Source organism: Micropterus salmoides, unplaced genomic scaffold (genome assembly GCF_014851395.1).
Source record: "Micropterus salmoides isolate LMB-PRFRI ecotype aquatic unplaced genomic scaffold, ASM1485139v1 Ms_hic_scaffold_5, whole genome shotgun sequence".
Taxonomy (NCBI): Eukaryota; Metazoa; Chordata; class Actinopteri; order Centrarchiformes; family Centrarchidae; genus Micropterus; species Micropterus salmoides.
The window spans coordinates 13,926,904-13,943,325 of NW_024044237.1; the positions used below are offsets into that span (position 1 = coordinate 13,926,904).

The 16,422-nt window shown below is 40.5% G+C and overlaps 1 protein-coding gene across 4 annotated transcripts in view; it reads right to left on the reverse strand.

Annotated features, from left to right (window-relative positions):
- The window catches only part of unc5a (unc-5 netrin receptor A), a 133,325-nt gene extending 117,379 nt beyond the window's left edge, over window positions 1-15,946 (reverse strand). The window contains exon 1 of one of the 4 annotated variants that reach the window (XM_038699996.1): window positions 15,371-15,946. In XM_038699996.1, coding sequence (XP_038555924.1) covers window positions 15,371-15,461 — 91 coding nt within the window. In that variant the 5' untranslated portion in view covers window positions 15,462-15,946. The remainder of the gene's footprint in view (window positions 1-15,370) is intronic. The other 3 variants (XM_038699997.1, XM_038699998.1, XM_038699999.1) reach the window with 3 other exon arrangements.
- Between the last annotated feature and the right edge of the window lie 476 nt (window positions 15,947-16,422).

Below are 16,422 nucleotides of genomic sequence, written 5' to 3' on the forward strand. Positions count from 1 at the left end.
TCTTAACTCAGAAACCTCAATTTCTACCGCTGCGCTACCAACTGTTCATGGTGAATAATAAAATGTGTGGGTGTGTGGGTGGGGACTGTGTGAACACTTCTGTTTCTATGAACATATCATGAACACAACTTTGAACTGACAAATACAGAGAGGAATGAAAACTTTTTTGTTTTGGCGGAGGCATTTACATCTTAACTGAGACTGTATACACACAAACCCATGATGGAACAATAAATGGACACTTGCAAGACACAGTGCAGATGAGACCTATGATGGTAACCCAGAGCAATAAAGCCATCAGTAAAAATGAAAGAAAAATAAGCCAGAATTGAGGATAAACTGACACAGGAGCTTTGATGGCAATAACCTGACATGCAGGGGAATTAACCAGGGTATTACAGCTAAACCTGAGGGACTCTGTAGCTTCCGTAGGGAAACTTAAACACATGGACCAGTATACATGCTGTGACCTAGGAAACAGGGATAATACTACACCTTTAAAACAAAAAATAAAATAAAAGGGCTTGGGTTTCATATCTTGCAGTACTTTTCTTTGTTAAGATATAATGAAATCATTAAATTACTTTTAATTCTGTCAGCATGAGCCCAGAAAACATAACCATTTCTTGACACTGGGAGGGCTTGCTTATCCAGATCCATGTTTTGATGCAGAGTGTCATGGAAACATTTAGTGAGATTTAGTGTGACAATGCTGATGCCAAGTGTTGTACTCCTGCAATGCTTTGCAGAAACATGGCACATTCAACATTCTGACCTTGCACACAATATTCCTAAAGACTTGAATTGCCAATGTGGAAAAATTACATTACCACTCAAAATCAGAGGCATAATAAAGGAATAAAAATAATAATAGAGGAACTACACCAAAGAACGCCTTTTGGAATAAAACCCCCAAAAAACAGTGATACTTTACTCAAGGCAGTAGAACACAGAGTTTGACAACTTTCTGCAGAGACTGACAGCTGAAACGCTGCATTACTGTCAATCACTTTTCTCCTGTTGGTTTGGGGCTATATGTTGTGTTTATAATTCTCAGAATGAACACTAATGAAACAATTTTGGCAAATAAACTTTTAATTCAATTAGCTTTGGATCCACCAGCCAATAATAATTCTTAGTATTGCTAGCAAAAAGACAGGGGTCCACAGAGATAACATAAAGCCTTTTTTGATTACGTTTTAGTTTGTTAATTCATAATTAGCAACTGCAGATGTACAAAACGCCACTATGCTTCATCACTGTCTTGACGTATTTAGTGCCCATACCAGAAAAATACGCTATCTGTTGTTAAACACATTTAGTTTGCCTCCCAGTGACTCTGTGACAGCAACTAAGATTGAATTAAGATCAAGCCAATACACTCCTGCTGTTTAACTCATATTTTACTGTTGGCAGCAATACAAAAAATTGGCATTTTAGATTGATTACTGGCAGGATAATGCAAATTTGCATATAATAAAAATGTATTCTGAACAAAGTGATTATCAGGAAAACTATTCAGCTCACCCAAATGAATGTATTGATTTCCATAGCCACAGGAAAATTACAAATTATTCTTCATAACAATTTTGTTTCTACTCTGCATACGGTTTTGTTTTGTTAACATGCTCACCTTTCAGATTTAACCTTGTGAATATAACACAGAAAAGGGAAAGCGTAACTTTTGATATCCGCCTTTATTGTTAATAGATATAACACCCTAATACATTGAAAAGTGCTATGCATGTGAATATACTGTGTGAGAGTGTGTGTGTGTTTGCTGTGCTATTCATTTGACACTTTTTTCCTCAATGTTAGAGAAACCGCCAGCTTAGCTTCAAGCACATCACCCTATAATTGTTCCTTGGTTCATATCTGTCATGACACTTCTATAGGTCTAAAGCCACTGTCACAAACCAGCCTGCAGCCCAAATGGGGTCGCTCTATTTTTTTCCCTTCAGTATCTCATACAACCAGCCTTTGTTCCTCACAGCGCAATCTGGAGATGCCATTAGTGGGGAGGGAGACAGTGATGTTTAGTGACAGCCAATGACTCCTCTGGTCAAGAAAGTGCCCTAGAGTGATCAGCGTGTCACACACACCCCTCCACTGACTGCACACAGCCTCAGCTTCCCCAAGTTCACCTTTGTTCTAGCTATCTGAAAAGCAGAAAGCTAATTGTATGACAGGGGTCGGGGTGGGCAGCACCCACGACAGCCTGAGTTGTGCCACCGAGTAAAGCTGCCAGCCCTTCTTGTCAAACATACTGCAGGAGAATCCGACACAAAAATCAGGCGAGAGTGGGAGGCTCTCATTTTGCTGCAAGTGGCAGTTTTTGTCTTTGTGTTCTGTTCATGACTATTGTCATCACATTTAGGGCTGAGCTCAAAAAACATGCAGAAATTCTGCAAGCGGCTGGGTAGGATGATAAGAGAGAAGCTACATGGCCTGTTTGGAGCTGATAACTTAGACTCAGCATAAATCAAACACCTTCTGGCGATTCAAATAATTTGTACAGTTGGGCATCATATGTTAAGAGGGGATAGAAGAATTCAGAGTAAGAAAGTATCATGCCTCAGTGCCCCAAAATGAAATGCTGCAGACTTGTCAAATTATATCTTCCAAGTGAAATGCTTATGCTGTGATTTACCAGCATTACTTTATAATATACAACACATTTTACACTATCAATTAAGTACAACTGCAGAGTCTTCAACTTTTTTCTGCTGCTTCCATCACAAATGTTAAATCATGTGAACAAATTTTATTTCCCGTAGACATAGATTGAGTGAAGTGTGGTTATCTCACATGGCCAAACAAACAGTAAATCAGCTTGTGGTTCATTTGTGGACAATGTCGTGTGGAGAGAACACCACAAACGACTCTATAGGCAGTTAATGGGTTTACTTGGCTGCTTCATACTTGTGGGACCTTGGGCCCTGCTGTTTGCTTTAGGCACTGGCCATTTCCACCAGGCTGTGGAGGCTCTATGCATCAGTGCTGGCTTAACACAAAATGGCAGCCTGTTACAGAGGATGGGCACAGATAATGCTTGAGTTTACGTTGGGAAAAAAAGTCAACACATGAATCAACCAATGTGTGTCTACTTAGCTCAATGCTGGAAATGGTGGTTTACTGACTATTTCAAGTATGAGTTGTAACTTTACAGGGATAAAGCTGAAATGGAAGAGTAGACAAAAATCATATTTCCAACTGATCTTCTGTCAGCTTCGCAGCCTCCTCTAATGAGTGAAGAGAGCTAAGGTATTCCGTTGATTAATACAATAGAATCTGAAAGGTAAGACAATCTTGATAAAAGTAATGCTGAAGGCTGCCAACGAAAGAAAAAAGTGCCTTTGTGAGATCTTAGAAATGTTATCCAAGTAAGGAAGTCCTTTTTCGTTTTTGTGTTTGTTTTTTGTTTTTGTTTTTAAATACATGGGATTGGTTTGTTTCACAATTTTATCTTGATCCTTTGAACAGGAGTGGGACAAATCCATTCTTTCAAATCTGGACAGGGACATGAAGACTTCTGTAGCAGAGTGCACAAAGATAAAATACCTTTTTCGTGTAGCAAATTATCTTCTTAAAATGATTACTTGTGTGTAGAAGCTTAGGATTTCACAGTGTAGCATTTTTACAGGAAAATAAATAAAAAATATCTAAGGGAAAAAGTTTAACAATGACATTTTCAACAACAATCTGACTCAGCCAGAGTTAAGTTATTATTTAATCATTACTTTCGCGAAAATGGCAGAGCAAAGCCATATGCAGTGTATGTTGCAGACCAAGAAATTAGAAAATAAGCCAAACTGCATTTGGCTTTGTGATGATTCAGCCTGAAACCAATCTGTCCAAGTTTTCAGTCGGGTAATTTGAAAACCAGAAATATGAATTTAAATAGCTAAGTACGGACTGTCCAATCTCGCAATGCTCACAGTACTTCCATCACACGTTACGGGGGTAAATCAGGGACAAGGTCTGATGTCTGACTCTGGGAACTTGTGAAAGATAGAAAATATGATGATTCATAACCACACTTGAGAACAGCCGCAACAATTGAAAAGGTTACTCAGTCATAGACAAAGTCTAACACATAGTATCGTTGTTTTTGTTTAGTGCCAAGTGTGAGGTGATTTTGTACACACAAATACACACACAAGATATATTGTGCATATTTACTGAATCAGTGAAATATAAACAGTGCAGACATGAGTTATACATACATTCAGGGCATCAGTGGTTTAAATAAATGTAAACAGTGAGAGATGTAGAGTACCGTTTATGTGTTATAATTACAGGTAAGAGTAGGTGGATGTGTTGATAGCCGAGTGGGAGTGGGTGATCCTAGAACGGACCAGCAAGGTTGGCCTATTCGGATCGACCAAAATAAAGTGAAAAGGAAAAACACACATTTTTCACACACTCCCCCCTCCTTCTTTAACTATTTTCTCTTGCGTTGTTATTTATTTGCTTCACCGTTTCTCATTAAATACTAATATTGAAATAAGCAGAGGGATCACCTTCCTCACACCCTCAGGAGGGTGCAGCAAAATGTAAGTCAGACATTGCTTGCTCCGCTCCCCCCAAACCCTCCAGAGAGAGCCTGTTCATTGTGGATTAATGTGCCTTTATAAAGTTGTCATGTCTGGTAGAGATTAAGGGGACCCGGTCCTCCCTCCCTCCCTCCCCATGCCACCACATAAGTCTGGCCCAGTGGAGCCCCCTGGTGCCACAAAGACTGGACTAGAGACGCAGGTCACCAACAATCTCAGTGAGAGTCAAGCTGGAAATCCAATTGTCATATTAGAAGCAACAAAAACAATATATGATAATAGTGCAGACAAAAGGATTTAACATCCAGAAGAGAACACACTTATATTAATTCTTAAGGCGGATAATTATCCACACAAAAGTCAACATCTGGTATTTCTTAGGGTGCTTTCACACCTGCCTCATTTAGTTCGGTTAAATCGCACTAGAGTTTGTTTTCCCCCTTGGTGCAGTTCGTTTGGGCAGGTGTGAATGCAGCAATCACACTCTGATGCGCACCAAAAGCGGACCAAAAGCGGACCAAACAAGCGTTTATGCAGCACTTTAATGCTTCTGATCTGTATCGCAGAGAGCTCATGAAGTAATAATTTATTAAAAGCGTGATTAGTGTTAGACCACAGATCGACTGCATAGCCTATTATAACGTATAAACAGGACATGTATAGTAATAATTCTGGGCTTATTAGCATATAGTATACTGTAGTATTGCTTTCACAAAAGTTTTATGGACTTCATTTGAAGGCATACCGAGACCACCTCTTCAAGGAGGTCTTGGTATGCTTTCAAACGAACTCTGTTGTGGTTCGCTTGTAGTGTGAAAGCAAATGAACCAACCACAGGATTTTATGATAACAAAGATGTGATCTGGTTTAAGGTTTCTGACTACACAGAATAAGGCTGGTATTTTCCTGTTTGATTACAGTACAGCTGGGGACACAATAGAAGACCTTTGATATTGAAACTCTATAATCCAAACTGTCAGTTATACATGTTTACATAACATTTTTATAAGCAAGGACAGCGTCTTATGCAGTTTCATGTAGCTGCATGTGATAAAATGGAAAAACCTACTGTATGCTGCTGACTCTTGACATGTCACTAACATCAGGAGCACAGATTTCACATCTTGACACCAATCCCTGTAAACTCCATTGGCTATTGTCATCACAATTACAGTTACAACATTTGGCAGACACGCTTACCTAGAGTGACTTTCAATGCTGCTCAGTATTCATGATTACAAACAACACCATCCGATCAGGTGAAGATGGACAGTTGGTGACATTTGTGACCACTCTTGGAATGAAGCTGTGATCCCCACATACAACAGGACTTGTTCAAGGCATGTGCACATGCCCAGACATGCTGCGCACATCAGAAATGTCTAATTGTAGGCTAAGATAAGTCTACGGATTTATCAGGATATTTAAAACCAAATCTATGGGCCCTTGTATCTTGAGTCACACCTGGTACATCCCAATTCACTTTCCACCTCCAATTATATTGTCAAATATGGAATAATTGAGATGAATAATCCTCTATAATGTCTTCAGTTAATTATTGATGGGATGTTTTGAATTGGTAGTAAAACTTTTCTAGAGTAACTGAAAAGGGATGGATTGAATCATTAGAGGAGCAATATTGTACAATATTGTATGAACAGAGCACAGTCAGAGGCCAGCGTACATTCAATCACTGCTTGAAATTGGACACCAACTCAACATTCATTAAATGACAGCCACATCGACCAAATAACTCCTTATATTGTTGTTTATTGGTCACCAGATGTCTGCCCGCCCTAACTGCATGTTAGGCAAATTAATTAAATGAACAAATTGAACTGAGCTTTGTTGTTTTTACTGAATGAGCTGACTGGTGCCAACTCCCAAAAGAAGCAACGGCAAAATTACAATCAATAATCTGTAAAAGCACTTTCAAGTCTATAAAGAGCATACCAGCAAATACACATTATTCAGTGCCCAATTAAGCAAGTAGCATCTGGTAGGCCAGAGTGGAAGCACTGCAGTATGATGACATCATACTGTCTTTTTGACAGAGGAAGCTTGAACACTAACAAGAACTGCAATATATCTTCTATCCACCCACACCAAATTTCATGCTGATGTCAGTATATATCCGTCAACTGGCTGCACCCAGCAGACTTAACCCAGGACCTGTTGTGAACTAATGAAAGGTATATAAAAATTCTGTGTACAAGACTGTAGATGTTTAATTAAAAATAACCGAGTTTCCAAGTTTCCATGTGAACGTCTTTCTTAATGAGCAATGCTTCATGTCTGCCATCACCACAAGATCAGCCTGTAATGCTGACAGTTACAACCTTGCATTTTGGAAGTTACACACACAAGATATAAATTATTCACATCCAGCGGCCAAAAACCACCCTTGAGACACAATTACAATCACCCACCCAAATAAGATTAACTGTTATAATGTGACAAAAAATTACACAGTTGGGTCACCTAATAAAAATAGAGCCATCTCCATCCACTGTTGAAGACCATGAGACACAGATGAAAGTTCTGGGTAAAAGCTAAGTGGACTAGTAAAAAACTATACACACATAGTAATACTTACTGTACACAAACAAATATACACTAAAGATAGATCAGTGGGAGTGGCACTGTCCTGTTTGTTTTCTTGTTTACTCGAGTTGACTGCCTAAAATAGCCTGCAGGGTTTTTTTAAATTAGTTAGTTCACTTTGTCATTTTCCCCCAGGTTGATTTTTAAAAAAAATCATATTTAAGATCTTAAACTGTGTTTGGTTAGTGAAACCAGTGTTGATTTATCAGAAAATGTTGCTACATTGCTACAGCATCACATAATCACAGGCCACTGGACAACTGAACATACCAGCAATTCACAGAGACGCACTTAGTTTCATCTTTTTTTATTCCAACAGTTACTCCCCTAGGCTTGATCAAACATTCACTACTGTCAATTTTTAAAGTGGATTATGGCAAGATGTTTTGTCCAAAAGAATGGTACATATTGGATCTAGCTGCCTTCCAACTTTTAACTGAACAAATCCAATCTGGGTATCTTAATAATACAGTAAATAGTTCTTACAGTAGACCAACACTTCACACAACAAATGCAGCCCACTGAAAACCAGAAGGAGGAAGACATGTTTACGAGGGCTGTATGGTCTAAGGTTTTTGAACAAAACACGAAAAAGCTGCTTTAAATGGCTCGATTGGCCAGGCAATCATTGTCGGGTCCTCCTCCACCAACCTCTTTTTGCTTGTTATGTTTTGATGGCACAGATGAGAGTGCTCAGATTCACCATTTGTGACAGCGTGGCATCTAAAAGATTACAACTTACAGAGGTTATATTGTAATCATTGACACATATTGACATTTATATATATATATATACACACACACACACACACACACACAGCCTGTGACACAGGATTTTAAATCAGTGGGTAATTAACAAAAACAATGCCAGAGCAGAGCTGCTCTGTAATCGTCTTTTGAAATTCAAGCACTGGTGACAAGAAACTGCAGGTATGAAAACACTTTGATTCAACATGAATGCATCGTCAGTGGACATTTAAATCCATAGAAGACATAATCAAGTGCAAGGCATGCTGTAAAAAAAAAAAAAAAAAGGGAGTGTCTAGCCTCACTGGTAGCTGTGTTGTCATGATTAATTCGATTCGAGTAAGGACTTGAATGTGTTTTCCGTGAGCCTCGTGTTCCTGATGGCCTTGCCAAGAAAATCTGCTGCTTAGCTTTAAGCTTTGAATCTGTAATGTTCAGACCTCATTTCACATCGGGAAATGGTTTGTTTGGGAAAAACAATAACAGAGGGACCTACATAGATCAGAGAAGCTGTTCTCTCGCTGCTACACATTTAGGTTGGATGATAAATGGTTCATATTTTGTGGGAATCAACTTACATAGCATAACAGAATGATTTTTGGTGATGATTTCAGGTAGAAGTGGAAGAACAAGCCAACGAAATAAAGGCGCCTGATCTGACCAGCTCTTTCAGTGTGTTTCTTTACATATCTTAAAGCAAAAGGTTACACAAATGACATTAGTAATGTTATATCAATACTGAATTATTAACAAGCTTGCTGCTAAACACAGCATACTCTAACCTTACATCACACAACATGCTGCATGGGCTTGAATGTGCTCTGGGAGTCAGCGCTCTGTTGACTCAGTTGAATTGCTTGCCTAAGGCGTCAGTGCCTGGACACATACACATAATTAGGAAAGGTCACTGTGCCTCCTGTCTTGTCAACAAAATCACTTCAAGATGACAAATTTTGGCTCAGGCAGAGCCAGACCTCTCTCAGATACCCTTGCCAATCAAGCGCCAGCAGGGCTGTCTGGGTAGCCTTAGGTGATTTCTAATTATGTATTTTGGATGCCTGCTAAATAGGGGTAAGCATAACAATGAGCCATACATTTGGTTGGAGGTGTGTTTTCTTGTCAAGGTTGAAGAAGCGGACAAAAGTGTCATTATCTTGTAACTTTGACAACAGGCTGAAAAGGGTTTTTCTGTGAAAATTCTAATGAATTCTAACGTGCAGCGCAGCCCTATTGTATACATTCAACATTTTCTTGTAATATAAAGTTATATTACAAGAAAATGTTGAATGTATACAATAGGGCTGCACGATTTAGAGAAAAGTCATCTTGCGATTACTGTGAACAATATTGCGATTGCAATTATAATGGCTATGAGTCTACTTGCTTAATTATCAAGGAATGCACGAAATACTGACATTTTGAATTGTGTATTTCTGAACTTGAACAAAATTAATCAATAATTAGTAAAACAGATGTAAAACAGAACAAGGGGAGCGTGTTGCTCTCAGGAGGAGGCGGCTAGAAGCAGCACATATTGGGACACTGGCACCGACTCAATATACATCTGTCTAATGCAGAGTTTTCTATCCACAACCTGGAGATAAAACTGTACACAAGTGTATTAAATAAAGAGCATAATGTGTAGTTCATAGTATAACAATAATTTACTGCATTCATTAGAATATCATATAATAGTATTCTTTACCACTAGTTGAATATTAAATCCAGTTACAGCAGTTTCATTTCTGTGGGTTGTTTTTATTTTTTTAAGCCTTGTGCAAGAAAAATGCTCTACATAGGTTTCTAATTTGTTAATGCAAAGTCCTAACTTGTCAATAGTTCAACATTTAATGATTTGCTGTAGCACAAACTTTTTTTAATGTCATGCCCCTTCCAGGCTGTGATTGGTCGGTTGATGAAGTGAAAAGTTGAACATGTTGAACAACAAAAGAACCGATACAGCCAACGTTAAATGGCCAGCGAGCCAAACCTAAATCTTCCTTATCTTCTCCCAGTTTTCTTCTGTCTGACCGCTTCAGCTGCTGACTATGTCTCTCTGTCTCTGTCACAGAGTGACCGGAGCACCGGCGGCGAGTCCGAATATGTTTTGAACGATTAGCGTCGGGACGGGGAGGGGGGTTATGGTAGGTTGTTGTCTTAAAAGTTACTGGCACACTGCACATAAATCATTTTTCTCATTGCATGTAGGCTTATCTGTTTTTAGGGGCACAGGCGAGAGCCCGGTGTGGGCGGAGATAACGAGCAGACTGCAGCGCACAAACAGAAGAGAGTGTCTTAAACACTTTTTCTGTTTTATTAAATCACACACTTTTTGCGGTTATGTAATCGCACGGCGACATTGCAATTAGATTTGTGCAGCCAAAAGATTTTTAATGAACAAAAAAATAAAAATTTTACATAATGACCGTAAACCAGTACAATCAAATCACATCAATTGGCCCTCACACCGTTTCAAAGTTTCTTTCCCACCACACCCTGTGCAGACTTTCAATCTAGTCCACTGTATGATGAACTGGAAGTGGCTTTCACATCGCTCCCTGGTGGCCTTAAAGAACTATTAATCTATGGCTCTCCATATTGCATTCAGATCTGCTTTCCCCAGCCACCACCTGGCCTGAAGTAAAGGCCAGAAGAGGACCCAGAGGACTGGACACTCTCTTATTATGAGCTGCACCAAGACACCTCTGGGTTTCTAAGCGCTTCCTCTGACAGTGACTGATGGCCAATTAACCATTTGCAGAAGAGTATTGATCACTTGGAGAACAGGGAGTATGTGGAAATGTCTCTTAACACACTACTATTCTCACTGTACAAAGTGAGCAGTCACACCGCACATCATGTGTACAAAAAAACAAACATTACCCTCTCCAAAATAAATGTATAGCCTTTTCACGCAAATACTACATCTAAAGGCTAGCACACACCAACACTGTCAAACCATATCCGTTTTCTCATAAACAAATGTTGGCCAAAAGATTCTGGGGAAGGAATCTACAGCCAAGTTCCTTCTGACAGCATTAGTATCTTCTATTGTGACTAACATCAACCTTCACGTGTCCCTATATTTGCTGAGGTGATGCCGCTGTGTTCTCCCAGCAAGAGAATACAGTGGCATCCAAGGTTCAAGGTCAAAATGGCATGTTCTTTATCTCCATGAGAGTGTAGGAGAGAGATTAACCTGGGAAAAGAACATTTGATTAGACCCTCCAGGGAAAGACTCACTGCTCAACTCAACAAGCCGACTTCCCATTGGTGGCCCTTGGATATGTGGGGGTGAGTGCGGGCACTGGATTGTTAGCAGCAACAGAAACACAACAGCCTAGACTGAGAGCAATCTCCCAACTGCTGATGCAATGCTACATACTGTGGCTTTCCATGAAGTACGGTAAAGGTTCCCATTGAAATATAGGGTATTCTCATCCCACATATCAGAGGTGAAAGGTCAATTTTATGCTACCTAGATAGAACACAGATAGTGACTAGGGTGGACTGCATTTCAGGAGGGAAACAGCCCAACTTCAACCCCTAAGCGCTCTCACATAGACCTGAATCATAGAAATGGGGTAATTGAAACAAAAGGGCAGAGTTTGACAGAGATGTAGTGCCTTTGCAGGGACTGTGCACAGACTGCAGAAAATAACACCTAACTCCTCCCTCTGCAAGGTTCATCCTCCACGTGTCCTCGGCTAAGGCTGTGTCCTTCCTTTGCTCCTCAAGATTGCCGTTTGCAAATGATAAGCACAGGGACATAGCGTTCTGAAAGATAAGGTGCCTGGGCATTTGTCACCAAATGGAGCGTGCTGCTCCATTGTTTAAAGCTGACCTGTGTTGACATGCACTGTTTACCTTTTATTCATTTATGCTGAACTATTATCTCTGCCTCCATTAATCACAGTAACTCAAACTGAAGAAATTTTGCAAGACCTGGACAGGCAGAAGAGTCATTCATTCCGTCTGCATTCTTCCTTTCAGACAAATTAACATGATGGAAATGCAATACATTTGATCAGCTCTGTCCTGCAAATACGCAATTCCAACTCACTTTTTCACTGTGATTTTGTCCAATTCAAATTCACTAGGCAGCATAAAATTCATAACAAGCATTTGTACTCCTGAGGAGTGAAATCATTTAAAGGTTTTTTTTTCTAAAGTGTAATTGCCTCCTTGCATGATATATTCCGCATTTTTACATCATGCTAATTTACTGGGTGAGTATCAGCAGTTGAGAAAATAAATAATTTTATATAAAATTTCCCTCCCCCAGTGCACAAGTCTTCCCGTTGTCTGTGTCATTTGAATACATCTCCCATGACTAGCGGGAACAAAAACTCTTTCTGGTTGCAAATTATCCCTTCCCTGTAAAAGACCATATCCCTGCAAATACATAGAGATGATCATTTGCCATGCATTAGCTATGGGACAGAAACGAAGTGGTTTTAAATTCCTTTGACCAGAAGGCAATTTCCCCCAATAAATTATGTTAATTTCAGTTTTTACTCTCCTTATCTCATTCTTTAGTGAGTCAATGAGGAGAGACAAAACTGGCTGTGAGAAAGACAACTCTGGGATGAGTCACATTAGAATGATGAGAAGTCTGGCAAAAGAATCTCTTATATTACTGTACTAAGAAATGGGAACTCGCAAATTACTGTATTATGCAATAGATTTCTGCTTGTTGTCATTTAATGGCCATCTCCTTGCATCATCACAAGGTTTACACCCCGTGGAAATTGCTCTGAGGTGACTGCTCACACAAGTACAAGGTGCCGGATACCAAATCCCATGCTCCCTCGCTGAACCAGACAACAATTGCTTGGCAACGCTCTCATTGGGCAGAGGGAAAAACAAAGACAAATCCAGGATTTTTATTCTCTCTGCATGGATTGCTGGCTTTTGATAATCTTTCCTTGAGGAAGTCACAAGGGACTAACAACTGGCAATAGACTAAAAGGCAAGCTTAAATAAACGGGAAACAACAGAGGCAACAGGAGTTGAAATAATCTGCAGACATACACCTAACACACGCAGCAGAAATGCATGTATGCAAATCCTTGTGGAAACATCCTCTTTCTATCTCACACACACACACACACACACACACACACACACACACACACAGGCAGGCACACACTTCGCATACTGAAAACATCAAGTGGTGTGGACATACAGGCAAAGCAGTACAGTTCTTTGTTCCTGAGGCTGAAAGGATACCTCTGTCCGGCCCGTCAGATCATTCACAACACAGTGAAAGGGAAAGTGCTTGGCTAGCACAAATCTAGATTGACAGGCCTACCTTTATTACTGACTGAGTTATGTTTCCCTGCAAAAAAGACAAGTCGGCTTTTGATACAGACGAATGCCAAGTCAGCACCTTGCCTTTCTACAGAGGATAGCTCGACTGATCTCAGCAGAGACTGTCCCAGCCCTGATGTAGAAAGAATTGGCTACCAAATTACCTTCCGATCCATTTCTGGAACTCACTCTGTCCTATAAAAGTAGCCTGTAAACTGTGATGAGAGCTTATAAGGATGCTTGTATTGACCTAATATATGATACTGAGTGACAGACTGAAACAGGGAGTGGGGTCTGCCTAGAAATATGATAAATAAGACAGAAAATAATAAAACGATTTTACCTATACCCCTAAATTCATCTATTTTTAAGAACTGGCTCATTGCTATTCAGGGTCACAGAAGGGCTGGGAACCTATCCCAGCATGCATTGAGTGAAAGGCAGTGAAACACCCCGGACAGAGCTTCAGTCTATCACAGAGCAAACAAAACAAAACGAAACAGTATCACACCTATGGGAATTTAGGTAATCACTGAACTACCACTATACCCATATAACCCAGCAACCCAATCAAAATACATCAGTTTCAACATGCATCATAAAATGACTTGTAAATACCACCGCACTGCTACTTATGTAGCTTGATATATGAGGTCCCTGGAGCATGATTGTTTATTTAATCCTAATATATTCATAATTATACACTAATTAATGCAAGAGAAAAGCCCTCTCAATTCATCATCACAGTATCCTGAAGCAAGAGACACAATTACACCAACTTTAACATGTTTGCCTTCTGTCCAAAGCAAGGTTAACAGTTTGGAAACAAGCACAAGGCAAATGATGTGTGTAATTCTTGTGTTTTGGATACTCACCAGCAGCTTCCAGCTGTGTGGCATTGCGAAGATGATATTTAACATCAGGGAGAATGAGTATTTAAAAAAAAAGTAGTAGTAAAGAAAACAGGCCATCAACTGCACTGGTGCATTATGGGCAACATGCATTGGTCAGATCACAGATACAACTGGCTTGATTGTGCACTATGCAGTAACCTGTAATATTAAGGGTCAGCGGCCAGCTGCACTCGATTTGTTATGTTGACTGTCATGAAAATTAAAATGTCATCTGCACAAGTAGGCTAGTTGTTACATACTCTTATTATAAGGCTATTTGATCTTTGAAATGAAAAATCTAATTGAGTTAAAAGGAAATCTGACAATCTATCTCACAAATGGCTTATTTGTAGCTGCTGAGGGAAACGTTTCTCCGGTCAGGGCACTTCAGTTCACCCCACTGTTGATGATTGTTTAGCACATCAAAGCACATTTGCATGCAATCGGCAGTGTCTAGCCAAGAGGCTACATCATAAAATGTAACTCATCAGTGCGAGTAGGTCGTCTACCAACTCCGTAAAGCTGTCACCATACTGCAAATGCAGCAGGAATGAGTCCTGGCCGGAGAGAAACGTGGAGTTGAATGATCCTGTTTGCAGCCAGCAGAGCACCCGGTTAGATGGATGAATACAGCCTCTGAATATACGGTTTGCCCACTCCGCTCTTGTGCAGCTCAAAGATTTAATAACAAAATGATTAGCGAGGTGATGTTCTTCTTATATTGGAATTAGACTCGCAGTCATGGTTGTTTATGTGACAGAATGAAAGGAGCGCAGTGTTACTGAGCACTGCCTTTTTATTGTCCACGGCCCGTCTGTTAAAACATCTCTTGAAGTGCATGTTTGTTCGCAGTCCATTCAAGCAGGTGAAGCCCGAACTTCCCCTTACACTCATGACGTTGGGGATAATATACATCACGGCGCTGCTTGAGATAGATATATTAGCAATATCAGAAAGCTGGACAATGATAGTTGACATTTGTGTCAAGTTTTAACCTTGGTAGACATGTCTGAGCCAACATACTCTCTCCTGTGTAACCTTGAAGGTGCAGGCTAATTGGTGAGCGTTAGTGCTAGCAAATTGTGGAACAATAACGTGCTCGTGTCATGCGCGGCTACATTTCGTCAAAGAAAAAACGCCAGCAAACTTGCACGTGCAGCCCCTTTTCAAAGCACTTACAGTGCTTTCCCCTGGCAAAAAAATGTTTACGAGTAGGCTACAATTGCTCAAAAGCACAAATGATATACTGAAACTCACCAGTGCAGGTAAAGCCAGCGAAGACGAGCCAGAGCACAAGGAGCGTAGCGCTGAACCAACAGCGGACAAAGGGGCCCCGAAGTAAGGGCATCTTCGTGTTTTTTTATCGCCTAAGTTTCAAAAGGCAGGGAGCAGAGGAGAAACACTGGCACGCTGGGCTTTTTAAGGTCCGAAGAGTGTCCTCTGTAGCACTTAACGCCTTTTTCACAACGCCCAAGTCTTTTCCTCAACACATATCCTTCTGCCGTACTGTGGCCATCAGCATCCCGGTCGTGCGTCCTCGTTGCTCTGAACAACGCATCACAGGTGTGGTGAATAAGCTGCTCCCTTGCTCGCCGCCGCGGGTTCTCTGTAGGCTACTGTATTACTCCAAAGCCGCACTCCGCTCACAACTCTGCCCTCTCAGTAAGCCGAGGAGGGGGGCAGTTTCTCTTGCTTCTTGTCACTTTGCAGCCTTTCGCGCGAAAGAACACCTTCTCCAAATGCGAAAATTGTAAGAATTGGCACCGGAGAGGAAACATCTGCTTGCACAGCAATGCTGGAGTGTTGAGAGAGTCTGGGAAGGTATACGCTGCGATGAGCGGAGCAGCAAAACCAGGAACGGATTCTGCGTGCTCGCCGGGAATGGAGCGTCCTCAGCGCTCCCTACTGTTATATCTTTTTCTTAGGCAAACATTTACATACTGAATAAGCATAACTAAGCTCATATTGGCCATGCACAACAGAATGGAAATTATTCCATCGTATTCTTGCAAGTGTGTATTTCATATTTTCTGCCTCACATGAAAATGATGGATATGACATTCAGTCCTGTATGAGAGGATCCCTGCTTTGCATACAAATCCACACAGATCACATCTGCATGTCATTGAGTTTCAGTTAAATGTGCCTCTGCTTTGTCTTGAGGTTTTGTGTGTCTACTGCAGTACACCAGTGACGGCCAGAGCACAGATGAAGAAGCATGAGGATTAGCGCTCCCATGAGAGTGTACACCTGTCAGCAAACCCAGACCAGGATGTGACTTATGTTCCAGATAGCTCTTCCTCATTTTC